Source organism: Tenrec ecaudatus, chromosome 1 (assembly GCF_050624435.1).
Source record: "Tenrec ecaudatus isolate mTenEca1 chromosome 1, mTenEca1.hap1, whole genome shotgun sequence".
In the NCBI taxonomy this organism is placed as follows: Eukaryota; Metazoa; Chordata; class Mammalia; order Afrosoricida; family Tenrecidae; genus Tenrec; species Tenrec ecaudatus.
In genome coordinates this window covers 148,515,736-148,530,985 of record NC_134530.1, presented here as the reverse complement: position 1 = coordinate 148,530,985, position 15,250 = coordinate 148,515,736, and the positions used below count along the sequence as shown (strand labels likewise).

Sequence of the window (15,250 nt, the reverse complement as noted above, 5' to 3'; positions counted from 1 at the left end):
TTTTTAAAAAGATCTGCATAACCATCAACACAATCAGTTCTGATGCTCCTTCCAAAGAAGTAAGTTTTCAAATGACCTCCAGCAGGAGCATAGATTAATCCAAAAGCCATGGTATCTTTGAAAAATACATACAATTCCATATAAGCTCAACTTCATGCACAATAAGTACGTTTTACTAATAGCCTACCAACATTAAATATTCACTAAAGGTCCAACTATAAAACAATACTTGGAAAAAGTGTAAACTTTCAACCATATGTCATATATAAACTGAACACTGACATTCAAACCATTGCTTTTCTGGTTCCAAAATTAAAGTTATGAACACAGTAAGACCCAAAACAAAACTCACTGCCAAAGAGTCCATTCTGACTCATGGTGACCCTATGGGACACAAAGGCAGAACTAGGTGGGTTTCTGAGACTAACTCTTCATGGGAGCAGACTGTCTCACCTTTCTCCCACAAAATGTGGCACGTTCAAACTACTGACCTTGTGCTTAGTGGCTCAGTGCATAACCTACGATGTCACCAAGGCTCCTGGCATACAATAGTAATGGAAAAATAGTACAGCATGGTATTCATAGCGCTGGCCCTTCTCTTTCAAATGTCTACTGCTAATCCAAGTATTTCTGGCTCCCACTGAAGGCAGGAAAAACGCAAGACAAAGGTGCTCAGATTCTGCTCTATAATGTCTGCCAAATAACTTTTGCACGATTAAACAGATACCACGTTTCAAAGAGTTAGAGAGGGGTTTTTTTATATTACTTCTTTAAGATCATGGCTTAAAAGTATTATTGGAGAGTCCTGTAACAAATGCATATAATGATGCTGTCTTGATTTAGACTTAAGGACCATTGTTTTAACAAAACACTTTGGAAAGTAATTGGTTTAAGATTTCATTTTCAAATTTGGTAGGGTAATACTAAGTTTATAAAACTATATTGTTTAACTCGATTAATACTTGCTTCTCCAAGCTAAAGATAATTAAATGAGTCCCAAAAGCATTCCATCTACCTAAGAACAAGCAGTACTGATTTATAAAATTTTTATGTGATGGAACAAAATCAAATAACATTGAAAATTATAAGCAGTACTTTAAAAGTGTGTCTATTAAGGTACTAACATGACATTTAAACAAAAGAGGCAGCTTTTAGTTAAAAGTGAGTTTGGATGAGAAACATCAAAAATGATAATGTTTGCATAAAATCAGTGCCTGTTTTAGTCTGCAGTTGATATATTTTTAAGAGTTTTATGAAACTGTGTACTGCTGTTGGTTTCAAAGTGGGAGAGATTAAATGTTTTTAAAGGGGGCTATTTCCTGCAGTGCTTGCTGTCTCTGCAGTATCCCTTCCTTTGAGAGACCATGCCCCGACCCCTTCAGCTCCTGAGGTTCTGAAACCCTATTAATCACATTGTGCTGTCCATATCCAGGCCTGACCAATCCTGGCACCCCACTGTCTTCTTTCCACAGTGATTGTTCCAAGAGATGGGCACAGGGCCAAAGTCCCTGCCTGAGATTGTTACTGGACTCCTAGAGAGAGATGGGAAGTTTAGAGGACCCAGTATGACGTGGGGTGGGGAGGGTTTCGGAGCTGCATTTTTTGCTACACTAAGAGCCAAGCTAAGAAGGAAGCCAATCCAGGAGGAAATCAGCCAAGGAACAGTCCTGGAGCCCATCAACTGAGACATGAATTTAGCTGTTACTGATCTATGCCTGGATTTTCATGTACGCAAGCCAATAAATTTCTTCTTAGCCTAAATTAGTCTCAGTTGAGTTTCTGTCACTTGCTATAGAAATAATTCCTACAAATGCAAAATTGACATGTGAATGCTCTCCTGCTGAGATCCTAGTTATACATTACATGACACCTGTTATAAACTGGTAACCATATCCAAAGAGTAATATTTCTTCAAAGTTATTCCTTGAGAGTGAATTTTTAAAGTTAGTTTATTGAAGGGGGGAACCATTTGATTTTAATTATATGTGATTAAGTTCAGAAAAGAAAGCATTTGTTTACAAAATACTTTTTTCCTCCCTTTACAGTCATTTTCATTTCATCAATCTAATTCTGTTAAATGTCTTAATATATAGTAAAACTCCATTTTTAATCCTATGTAATCCCCAATCAGAACCACTGTGAGCCTCAGGGAATACCAAACTCAACTGACATAACACAATTCTTAAAGGCAATGTTCCACATTCTACTTGGGTGAGTAGCAAGCAACTTAGGTCTTAAAAGCTTGCGCATAGTCATCAAAGGTATAAATATTGGTCTCTCCCCAGCCAAAGGGAAGAACTTCAAAAACCAAAGTCACTGCCATCCAATTGATGCTGACTCATAGTGATAAAAATGGAAAACAATGGAAAGAACTATTAAAAGGAGCTAAAAGATGTCACACATCATTCTCCTTAACCTTGAGACCAAATGAAAGAGGTGGTGTCCTGCTATCACGACCACCTGCTGCAACGGATCGCAGTTGAGGGCTCTGGTTAGAGTGGGAGAAAAATGTAGAATAAAACTCAAAATCATAAAAAAAAAAAAAAGCGCCAGGTTTATTGGTCAGACAGAATGGAGGGGGCCCAAGACTATGACCCTTAGTCAACTTTCAGGTCAATCAGAAAATAAAATCAAAAAGGCAGTGTTCCTCAAGGACAGGGCAGGAGAGGAGAAATGGAAATAGAAAACATTGGGAGGAAGTGGAAATGAAATAAATAAGTTGAAATGAAATGTGTATATAAATTGTTGAATGCCAAACTGATTATCTCCTTTGTAAGCCTTCACCTAAATCACAATGAAAAGTTAAAAACAACCACTGTGAGATACAGCGCAGATTCTCAAAAACTTCCCTGAAACAAGGTGATTTTCTATGTTTAAATTTCTCTGCAAATAGAAGCAGAGGCTAAGACTCCAGAAAGGTTTAACTAAGTAGATCAGTTACTGTTTGTCTTAGTTACCTAGTTCTACTGTAACAGAACTATCACAAGGTGGTTTTAACAAACTGAAATTTATTTTCTCACAGTTTAGGAATGCTGAACTCTGGTTTGAGGGTTTCTCTGGGTTCTGGAGGAAGGTTCTTGTGACTTCAGCTTCTGCTTCCTGGTTCCTGGGAGATATCCATGGGTCTTGGCATCTATCTTACTCCCTTGGCTCTGATTTGCCAGCTCGTTTAATCTTGTTCATAGCTCAGTGATAACCTCAAGACACCCGGGACTAGTGGTTCTCAACCTGTGGGTCTCCACCCCTTTGAAGGTTGACTGACCCTTTCACAGGGGTCGTCCGATTCATAACAGTAGCAAAATTACAGTTATGAAGTAACAACAAAAATAATTTTATGGTGGGGGGGTCACCACAACATGACCTTGTATTAAAGGGCCGTGGCATTAGGAAAGTTGAGAACCACTGCCCTACACTAACCCAGGCTCATTAACATAAGAGAACCCCATTTCCACATAGGATTATAACCACAGGCATTTGGTTCTTTGGTGCCCTCCTTGCTCTCACTCATATTGATCTTATGCATAACAGAACAAACTACTGCCCAGTCCTACACAGTTCTCACAACTGTTCCTATGCTTAGTCCACTGTTGTAGACGCTTTGTCAAAACATTTCATTGAGGCTTTACTTAGAGGAAAGGATGTAATTCAATCTAACACTTTGCATTCTCCAAAAGCCTCTAAAGAGAATAACCCCCTACCCCGCGCCAAGAAAACAAAAAAGTCACTGCCATTGAGTTGAGACTGACTCATAACAACCCTTAGGACAGGGAAGAACTGCCTCTCTGTTTCCAACACTGTAACTCTATAAGGGAGTAGAAATCCTGGACCTTCTCCCACATAAGTAGAATAGATCCTAATTATTAGAACATTATTAGAAAATATGAAGTAAAAGTTCTTTCTAGATAACTAAATTCTGTAATATTAAAAATATAATTCCATAATATAAAAAACTAAATTCCAAAGAAATTTTGGCAGAATGCTTACCATAGATTCCCAAGCTCATTTAGCCTACCACGGCCTTTTCATAAAATCAATTCCTCTTGACAATAAAAAACCTTTGTATTATAGCCTATCATCCAGGATAAAGTGTAGGTACCTGCTTTTGCAGCCCCTGGATAATCCCAGTGCTCCCCAAGGGGCAGAAATGTCCACTTAGGAAACTGGCTTAACCTTTTACATTTCTTACTGAATCTCTAAAAATAATATCTGTAGTATAAGTATTAATAAAACACAGCACTTTTGAATCCATGAGCTCAGCCTGTCCTCTCTTAAGTATAAGGGGGCTTTTTAAAAAGTTCAGTTAAAAAAAGAAGTCAATAATTGGATTTATAATTTATAATATACTTATGATTTATTAATAATGAATTTTCACAGAATTTTTTAAGTCCCTTCATATTTAGATATGTCACAGGTCAAATTATAATTCTCAGAATGGAGGCCATGCCTCCCGGCAATGCAAGGATAATTGAAATGGGGGGTGTCCATTGGGAAAGGCCCCTTAAAGGCCCTGTAATACAACTGAGTGCCTGCATCAGGATAAAACTGCTGGGGGTAAGAGAAAATGGAATTATAACGGCATCGCCTCATCTCTTTTCACTGAAAGTGAATCATCTATGATTACAACAAAAGAAGAAACACAATAAAGGTTGGAAAACATTTCTATTCCAATTTTACTAGGATAGCAACTTGTGTTTTTCCATAAAATTGGTTAGACTTCCACAGGAACCCAGGAAAGCCGATTAGCCTTAGAGCAAACCAATAAAGGCAATAAGTAGTTGAGGCACACTGTGGGTTAAAGGAAAAACTCAAATATTCCTTTGTGAGTTGAAGAAGGCCAAAGGCAGTAACAACATCTAAGCACCCTCACAGTTTCATTTCCAGAAGAAAGCACATTTCAAACTAGAAATTAAAACAAACAAATTTACAGAAGACGATTCAAAATGGAATTACCTACACATTTAAAGAATTAATATGACTTCCCCTCTATTTTCCAATTATCCAATAATACAGATTTCATGCATTTATACTACAGAATGTGGGTGTTTTTGTTTTCACAAAAGCCACTAAGATGGGCTACATGTCGTAGCTTTCTGGGCAGACAATCGAGTGCTTCTCCTCGTCTACTTGCCCGCCGCTGAAAGGACCATCGCTGCATCCAGTAAACCTGTGTCCCCCGTCCACACGTTCACAGTCCCCGCCCGCAGCCAGGGGAGTGAGAAAATAAAGTGGCAAGGACCTTTACTTAGACATTTGTAAAAAGAAGGACGTGTTTTTTCACCACACACACACACACACACACACACACACACACTCCTAACTTAGGCAATTTCAATATGCATATCCAGATGGGTGGTAATTTCATTGAATTAAAAGATATGCATACTGAATCTTTTAAAAAACATTATCTCTTTAATGTAAACAAACTACATCATCTGGTATTCAACAACAACAAAAAAGCCACTCGTTCCGGCTAGGCTGGAAATGTAGTAAGTATATAGGGCTCTTCCTAAAAATGGTAGACTACTTATTGTACTTCATAGACAATTTAAGTGGTGGTTGTTAAGGAGAATTTTTGTTGGTATTTGCTTTTCTCCTTTTCGATTTGAAAAACCTAAGTCTTTCCTAATATGCAACTTGACAACCACGGGCAATTACTTAATTCAGCCTGTTTTTCACCCAAATGCATATTACAGTTTATCTAAAGAATTTGAAATATTGGGAGAATAGCAAAGGCAAATCCTGAAGTCAGGTATTTGTTAGCTCGGAATCCGGAAGCTCCACTGAACTATGTGCTCCCTGAAGGCAGTGCCCTCTCTAACTCTCTGACACAGCCCTAAGGCTAGCTCGAGGCTGGCCTGTGGGGAGAGACCCATTACATGCCCGCTGGGGGAATGAATGTGTGCTAGATAAGATATGAGTAATAGGACTTTTTATGTTCCCTCATGAGGTAAAATAAGCACCTTGCAAAACATTCTTAATAATGTTTGCTCTCCAAGGAGAAGAGTAACCCAATTGCTACTCTTCTACCACAAACAAGTCTCTCACAACACCAACTTCCCAGCTACTGAAAACTACCTCCTGGAGCAGTCTTAAAATCAGGGCAATCATTGGCCCTACAAGCATGTAGTATCTCAAGGAGATTGCATCTCAAATTTTCTGATGGAAAACACACATAAATCATTACTCAAAAAGGAAGCAGTTCTAGTCTTCAGTACCAAAACACCTGTCATGCATGACCAAAAGGTGAAATTGAAATCAGCAGACAACACTGAAGTGACCCTTAAAAGATACACTTCTGCTGTAACACCCTCTCAAACACTAGCCAATTCTGTCTAATCAATTTTGACTCATGGAGACCCCATGTCACAGTAGAACTCTGCCCCTTGCGTTTTCGCTGACGCATTCTTCAGTAGTCTACAGAACCTTTCTTCCCATGTGCTTCTGGTTAACCTGCACCTCCAAACTCCGGTTAGCAGCTAAGCCCATTAACCATTTGCATCGTGTAGGGACTCCTTTCCCAAAATAGCAAAAGCCCACAATATTTACAAAGCACTAAAGAGTGAAACTGCAAAGGAGCTATATTAAACTCGTCATTTGAAAAGATTATGCACTAACTTCATAAACCAGGTATTTGAACACACTTAGATTGTTTTTCCATCACTTTAGATACAGTAGAGACGGGGGAAAGATCACTAAAAGTGGCCTCTCGTAACAAGATGTTTTTATAAAGGACATCCCAGGATCCTAAAGGAAATAGCATTTTTTCCCATGAAAATCAGTTTTAGTGCAGATGAAATAAAATATAAGTTGAAAGGGCCAAATGTTAAATATTTGTTTGAACCATGAAGATGTTGAAAATTTAAAGAATATCTATATCAATCAACTCTGGAAAATACAATTTTACCAAACAAGTTGCAAATGATAAGAAGCCTGTGGGTAAGGGCAGGGGCAATAAAACCACCAAAATGATGTACTACAACGTTGAGCAAAATTAATTGATCCGAGATGTTTGGTGATGGTGCTTCTACAAAAAAAGTCTGATAATAAACAAACACAATATTAAAGAGCCCCGGAGGGTCCCCAAATCTAAATGAACAAGAGCACTACTACTATGCTGATGGTTTGTGCAGATTCTAACTCAGGGCAACCCATCACTGATGACAAGCTAGACCTGCTCCAGCAGGTTTTCTGGGTTCGACTCTTTACCCAAGCAGATTGCCAGATCTTTTCTCCCAGGAAACAGCTGGTGGGTTCAAATCACTGACCTTTCAAAGCATGTAGCCAGGCCATCCCTAGGGCTCTTTGCCATAGAAATCAGAGGTGATCATCAGCAGAGGCTCGGGTTCTAGAGCCTCCACTTACGAAGGCCAACAGATTGGGAGGGGAGAAGGACACCAAATTTTAGAAAGTAAGGTAAATTTCAAACTCAAGGTTTACTAAAGTTTGATTTTTATCTTCCTAAACAAAGGTGCTGCCCCACCCAACCCCTAGTTTCTATTGCTTTAAAGAAAAAAAGATAAAGAGGAATTTACTACAAATCCAGGAGGCTAGCAATTAACTCTAATTTCCCTTACCCCTCCCTTCTTCAAACATTACAACTACTAAGCAAAACTCACTGAAAGCCCCACATGATCTACTATGCCAAAGGAACCAACAAAAAGATGCAAGGATTAAGAGAAGAAAGACGCAGAATTGTCATATTTGCCTAAAGCAAGCATTCCTTATATCCAGCGGTTTCGCTTACAACAGGGAATGTATTTCTAGGAGTCTCTCCACTTTAACAAAATCTCATGTCCCAAAGCATATATGATGAAGACTTGTACCTACATTCAATTAGCATCCCACAAGATCAGTTTCAAATGAATTTTTGTTTAAACAAATTTGAACATTGTTTCTCATGAGTTTCATCTCTAGACACAGAGACCTACGGTTGTTGAATGCAGTGTGTGATGAGTCCATGTACTGACTGCATCAATACTTAATCTCTGGAATGAAATCTACCAATTTACCACCAATGAAATATGAAGAAACAAATATTTATATTGTTCATCTAACTCTGTACATTCAGTTTGCAAAATTAGGGGAACAGGGAGGGAATGAAACTTGTATTTTAATCAGAATAGAAACTGTTTAAGAACATATTCTGAAGGAAAATCAAGGAAATGAATCCTGGTCACAGGGCTATATAATGAAACACTTTCACCAGAGGGCCAAAGTTCAACTTCCTTCACTACTGGGAAAAGACAAAGTTCAAATGTGAGAGATAACTTTTCTCTATGCAGTAAAATGAATGGCAGTTTCATAATTAAGAAAGAGCTAACTTGGGCCAAGCCATAGATGGAACAAAGAATTATTCTAGCAGGAAAAGTATTGACTGCTAAGCACCACGTGTGTATGAATGGCAACACGCAACACTAAAAATCTGTAACTCTCTTAAGAAAGTCTCAGGTTAGGAACCATATTTCAAAGTTATTTCCAATGATCCATTAAGGGTTACAGCAAAAAGAAGAAAACATATACAAAACCCCAAATCAAAGCTGAAGACAGCTAATGTCAAAAGGACTCCATTCAGTCACCTGGTTGATACTGCTGCTTTGGGCTGGGCTCCTGTCAGCATCGAATAAGATGCGAAAGCTAGGAAGACAGTGCTGCCGCAGTCCTACCCTCAGTCCCACTCATCCTTCCATCTAGGACTCTATCAGAACACAATGAGATCATTTCCTGCTACTATTACCTCTTGCAGAAATGGTTAAAATTTACCTTCACACTGTGCTACTTTCTAAATGATATGTTACGAATAGTTTAATAGTTACTAGTCATGACAAGAGACAGAAATGCTAAGTATACTTTAAAATACCTAATTAAGTTTTAAAAGGCATTCATCTCACAAATTTTAGACACAAGGGAAAAAACAATGTGCAGTGAAGGTTCCTTTTTAAATCCCTTTATATCTCCCACCTTCTCAAAATTAATCACAACACTACAGAATCGTTGTCTCCACTGGAGATGATACTTAAGCCGATTTTAGGTTATGAATTTCGACCCCCCCCCCAAAAAAAACTCTTCAAATTCTTAATTTCTAACATTTAAAGTCTGTGTTTAACTTGAAAAAACGTTGCAATCTTTTAATAAATGTTGCTTTCAAGCAAAGCTATTTAAGAAAGCCATGGAAAGTAACACTTTAACGAGAGGCTTTTTGAAAAACTAAGAGTATTATTTGTAAGTGATTAAAAATTTATAACTACAACTGGCTTTAGAACAAGAATATTAATCTCAGATGACACAGATGTAGTAGCTTACTTTAGGAATTAAGAGTATCTTTAAAAAATAAAGTACAACTCAGAACTTTTATTATTAATGATTATAAAATGTGCTGTATCCATGGATGTAGAGTACTCCCTTTTTTTAACTAAACTTTTAAAGTAGGACAGTCTCTTTGGTTGTCAAGAGAATAAAACTGCTTTTACTATGAAAAAAATCAACTACATTCTAAGAATGAAATGTGTATTCACCACAGTTAGCTACTGTCATGGCAGTTAGTTAATATCACTGAACACATGCTCTGAATCTTAAATCACCCCCTAGCATTTGATATGAAGAGTGACAACATGCATAACACGCAGAACAGGTTGATTTTAGAGAACTAGCTCCCCAGTTTTCAAAAATCACAGTAATTTAGAAATACACCAGCTTCCTCATCAATCTGTCAACTTTCAACCTATTTCTGAAAACAACAGCTATAACCTCATCTGTGCCCCAACTAATGAAGACAAAACACAAGGCAATGGTGCAGATGTTCTCATTATTCCTTCGCTCATGGGATTTGAACTAAATGGCACCTAAGCTAGAAAACGCTCTATGTATGCTATTTTGCATATTACAAACTGGCTAGATTATAACCTCAATGTCTTTTCAGAACCCTTTAAATAAGACTCTATAAATTTAAGTTTAGACAAAATTTTGGAATTCCCCAGCAATTCAGTACAGAAAAGGATGTAAAAATTTTGTCAACGTTTTTTTAAAAAATTGGTAACAATTTTAAAAACATAAACTAATAAACTTAACCTGAGTGTGCTACAGTAGACTGTAGGATAAAAATGTCGAGATAATAGGGCCATGTGAGTGTGTGTACTTATATCCTCCATGCACACACATATGTATATTGCACCACAAACCACCAGTTCTGATTAGGCTCAGGAACTATTACAGAGATCATTCTAAAGAGAGCTGCTGAGGAAAATCAAAGCCAAAAAAAAAAAAGTGAGGAAAATAACATTATTAAATTCTCCAGGTTTTTCTAGTATTTTATGGTGAAAAGGTAGACGGATTTCTAGTACAAGCCACAATTAAGCAGCTCACTATATCTGGATGCATGGCACATTAAATAGAGCACGTTCAGCCAAAAAATAGTGTGGTTTTTAATAACGTTGTAACCATAATTCTCTCTCCTACAACATCTCATAAGACACAACAACGTTCTACTAGTGCTGAAACAACCAACAGTGCTGCGGATGACAAAATACACGAAGGCTACTAGACACTGTGTGCAGCCTGATCAATGCTTTGGCAAGCATGCCATAAACGTAACGTGCTCTGCAGCAGATTGTACTAGCATAAAAGACACCAGGGAAACAAGGGTTCTTTTTGCCCACCCCTTCAACAAAATTCTGCAAAACCAAGAGCTCTACAAATGCTTTTACTCAACTAGGCACCTAGGGGCGCCTACAAACCCATATGCTATGCTACAGCACCGAGCATGGACACGCCGCTCGGTCACACATCACAGATCGCTTGTGACCCAGTCACCTGAACCACCTGGACTGGTCCAGTTGGGCTGTCAGTTCCGAGACGTGGCTAGTGGGCAAGAAACGCCGAAGCAGCCGAGCACTACCAGGTACACTAGGTGGCTCACCTTGGCCCCAAGAGCCTCCCCACTGAGGACCCTTTTCCCTGTTCCAAGATGCCTAAGAGTCTGGCCACGGAAAACGTTTCTCTGCTAAGGACCTTCTCCACAAAGGAGGGCAGGAAAGGGCTGCTTTTTCTGGTCACAAACTCTCGTCTGCGGTGGGAGAGCACGGCTACAGATTTAGGCAAAGCTAGTGCAGGTTGCAATTCCGCGGCAGCTCGCGGAGCAGCAGAGCCCGAGGCAGAGCTCAGTTTCCCCACCGGCAAAAGGGGAGTCACCACTGCCACGGGCTCTCCCCTCTCCCCGGCGTCGGCCACCCCCTCGGGTCTCAGTTCGCCCCGGGCCCGCGGGGCGGCGGGAAGGGGCGCCGGGCGCAAGGGCAGGGCCGCGTACCTGGCTTCACGGTCTTGAGACGGATGGGCTCGCGGAAGTGGCGGATGACAGCCAGCGTATCCCGGTGGGTGAGCCCGCTGACGGGCGTCCCGTTCACCTCCAGCAGCACATCGCCCGGGCTGGGCGCCTTGCCCGAGACGACGCAGCAGGTGCCCCCGCCCGGCTCCTCGCGGAGCCGCCCCAGGTAGGGGAACTCGCCGCGCTCCGCGCCGCCCCGGATCTCGGCGCCCAAGTCGCCCGGGGGCCCGGCCCAGGACACGGCGCACTCCTGCACCTTGCTCAGCCAGTGCTTCTTCTTCTTCAGCGTCTTCGACATCCCGGAGCCCGCTGCACCATGGGGGAGCCCCCGCGCGGGCGGGCGGCCGAGGCGCCGCTCCCGCCCCGGGTCAGCCCGGCCGGGGGGGCCTGGCCGCCCGGCGCCCCCACCACAGCCCGCCGGCGGCCCGGCCGCTGCGAGCCCCGAGACGCCCCCCGGACGCCGCCCCGGGCCGCGCCGCCCCGCGCCGGCCGGGTTCCGAGAGGAACCCCCGGGACTAGGAAGCAGAAGAAAGGCGAGGGGAATGGTCCCCCGGCGGCTCCAGAGGGGATTTCGGGCGGGGTCACCGCCGACGGCTGGCCCCTGGGCTCCACGCCCGAGCGGCGGGAAAGGCTGAGGCAGGGGGGCGGGGAGCTGACGGGCAGGAGCCGGAACGGGAAAAATCCGTCGGGGACGCGCAGAAGCGCGCGGAGAGCCGCCGCTGGATCGATCGCGGCCGCTGCGGAGCTGGAGCTCCAAGACCAACGCCTGCCCGAGCTGCCAGGAAACTGCCGCTTTCAAACCCGCCGCAACCTCCTCCTCCTCCCTCGGCCCTTCCCCCGCCCTCGCCCAGCCCTCGCCAGAACCCCGCCCCCTCCCGCCGCGCGGCGCCTGGCGCGCTGCCGTCACAGGCCGGGCGCTGGGGACCCAGCCCCAGCACTCGACTTCCACGCCGGGGATTGGGCCCCGGCGGGCAGGGGGCGGACCCTCCCCCAGAACAAGCTCCATCCATTGGTCGGTGGGAGTGGAGGGGGCGGGTACTAGAATGACTGAAGTTTAAAGAGGGTAGAAAAAAGTTTGGAGCGTGAGGGTGGCCGGAGGGGCGGGGCAGAAGAGTGGAGTGGACTCGAGGTGGCTGCACCGAGCGAGGCCCTCCGCACAGCGGCTAGAACCAAGGAAAGCTGTGATCTGAACTCCCGGAGCTAGAGGCGTGGCTGGACGTGAGGGCGGAGTCTCGGATCCCGTGCTGGGCGCTGGAGGGAGCGAGGTGTTCTTAGGCAGAAGACTTTACAGTCTGTGCCCGAGGTGGCGGCACCTGCAGGGTAGTTCCTTTCTTGGTTATTGTTCATTCGTTCATCCAACAGATGTTATCTCTGTGCCACTGAGGCCTGATCTCCAGAGTCTGGTGGATAGAAGGCAAAATAAGAGTCCTGCACCGAACTGCTGTGTGACCTCCGGCAAGTTAGGCGACCTCTCTGAGCCGCAGCATCCTCGAATAAAAAATAGAGACAGTTGTACTTACTTGCCCCATCACGATTCTGTGAGGATTAAATGAGAAATGTAAAATGTCTGAACAGTGGCTGCCAGAGGTTAGAAGCTTCTTCACATTTGGCAGCTGATAGGATGATGATGATGAGTTGATGTCAGATAAAAGTCGTGCTAGATGGGAAGGTACAGGAATACTCAAAGCAGGGGACCTGCTCTCAAGAGAGAACAATCTAATGGGAAAGACTGATGAGTAAGCTGACTGCCTGCCATGAGGTGGGTGAGGGGCAGATTCAGGGCTGTCGAGGTAGTCAGGATACCTGACGTGCTACATGTATGCCGTTTGACCTTGGCCATACCTGACCTTCGAGTTTGCACATATGTAAGGGGGGTGGAGGAAGAACTACTATGGAATAACCTATTTCCTTCTCTTCCAGGAGCCGCGATGGTATAGTAGGTTCCATTGGGCTGCTAATTGCAAAGCCACCATTTCGAAACCACCAGCCACTCGGCAAGAGAAAGACAGGGCTTTCTACTCCCTTCGAGATTAGTCTCAGAAACACCACAGGGGCACTTCTAGCTTGTCCTTAGAGGGTCCTCTGTGAATCAAAGTCGACTTGTTGGCAATGAGTTTGAATTTGGAGCCTGAGGTCTCTGTCATCACAAGTTTTCCCCAAACTCCCATTGAGCTTTCTTCTCCTTGGTTTGGGCGCTATCTTTGGAATGCCTTTCCACCCTCTCTCTTTAAAATCCTATTCATCTTCATTGCAAACGCTATCTTTTATACAGCCTTCTCTGATTTCTGCGCTTCAGGTGAAGCCAGTTTTCTCTGAGCTATGTTTCCGAGCTAAGTGTGGTCCTTATTAACATAGATGCCTATCTCCTTTTAACAGTAGGGGAAGTCCCATATTTAAACTCCGAATAACTGGATAGACTCACCAAATCTCAGCTAGGCTGGGCCAAGCTTCAGCAGCTGCAAGTGATTTCATTCACACTGTTGTGTCAGTCAGGGTCCCCACAGGAAACAAATGGCACTTGATGAAGATGTGGGTAGAGTGTGGGAAACCACAAGAGAAGTGTGAAACCTTGAGGCTACCAGCCCCTAGACCCGCAGAGACAAGAGGAAGAAAGAGCAGTCACCCAGACTTGGATAGGGCAGGGCTACTTGTCAGGAGACTTTCAGTCAAGGGATGCAGTTAGCCTAATCACCTGCAGAGAAAGCTTGGCGACTTCTACCTACCTCCCCTCCCCCCTACCCCCCCCCCCTGACTTCCAGGGTCAAGTCTCAGGAGAAGCCTGGGGACCAGGGAGCCCTTTCTGTGGTCAGTTTCAGTCAGAGTCCCAAAGAGCTGCACCTGGAGGCAAAAAGACCTCAAGGCAAATCGCTTCAGGTTTACCCTGCTCTGAGACCCAGTTGGTAGTTGGGGTTTTTTGCTTGTGTGTTTGTGGTTTGTTTTATTTCTGAATGACTGCCCACCCTAGCAGAATCCTAGATGAATTCTTGACTTTTAACAACCATAGCCTTCAAGTCAAGCCAACTCGCAGTGACCCTACAAACTCTACTCGCTGCCATGAAGTGGTTTCCTACTTCTACTCACCATATGGGACGTAGTAGAATCGCCCCACCCGGTTTCCCAGGTTTTATAGAAGCGGCCTGCCATGTTGTTCTCCTGGGGAGTAAGTAGCTCATAGGTTCTAGCCAGGGATCTTTTGTTAGCTGTGGAGCTCTTAACCGCTGGGCCCCGGATTCCTCAAAAGCTGGACCACCTCTAAATAAGCTATTTTCTCTGCAACTCTGGGAAGAAACCTTTTCCTGTCTCGTGGTATATGTTAGAAAGCTATCAACTACAAGGAACAGTCTACCTAACTAATAACTAACAGTAGCTTTTAGCATAAAGAGACGTTTACATCTTTGATTTGAAGTTCAGATCCTCAGGGGCCTTATCACCTCTTAGTTGCAACCTGGCTGCCCCAGCTCCAGGCCTCCCTTTCTCACTGGTCATTACCCAAAGCAGGAAGAGACAGAAAGGGAGACTGCTCTCATTTTCACAAAGGAGAGAAATCTTTCTCAGACTAGAATCCTCATTATTGGCCAGGAAATGGCCACAGGAACACTGCAGATCAGCCACTGGTAAAGGAGATGAGATTGCCGCAGTTCATTAAACTTAATCATGAGTCACCTCCCCCCCCCCACACACACACACCCCTACCCAAATAGGAAAAGAGGAGAATTGTCGAGTAAGCACTCATCGGTGTTCTACATGCCTCCACCAAGAATTATCAGTTATATGGACCTGAAGACAGAAAGTCAAAGTGATTAGAAGCTTGGGTTTTGGAGTCAAACTACAAACCTCAGCCTTTCTACTTACTTGCTTTGTAACCCTTAGAAACGGGTTTAACTTCACCCCACAAAGTGAATGGTTTGAACTCGTCTGATGAGGTCATCTGCT

At 43.4% G+C, this 15,250-nt stretch overlaps 1 protein-coding gene across 5 annotated transcripts in view; it reads right to left on the bottom strand.

The window, feature by feature from the left end:
- The window catches only part of MAGI3 (membrane associated guanylate kinase, WW and PDZ domain containing 3), a 261,291-nt gene extending 249,173 nt beyond the window's left edge, over positions 1 to 12,118 (bottom strand). For 3 of the 5 annotated variants that reach the window (XM_075559534.1, XM_075559539.1, XM_075559549.1), the window contains exon 1: positions 11,300 to 12,117. In XM_075559534.1, the coding sequence (XP_075415649.1) occupies positions 11,300 to 11,615 (316 nt within the window). In that variant the 5' untranslated portion in view covers positions 11,616 to 12,117. Of the gene's footprint in view, positions 1 to 11,299 lie in introns of all 5 variants that reach the window. The other 2 variants (XM_075559542.1, XM_075559545.1) reach the window with 2 other exon arrangements.
- Between the last annotated feature and the right edge of the window lie 3,132 nt (positions 12,119 to 15,250).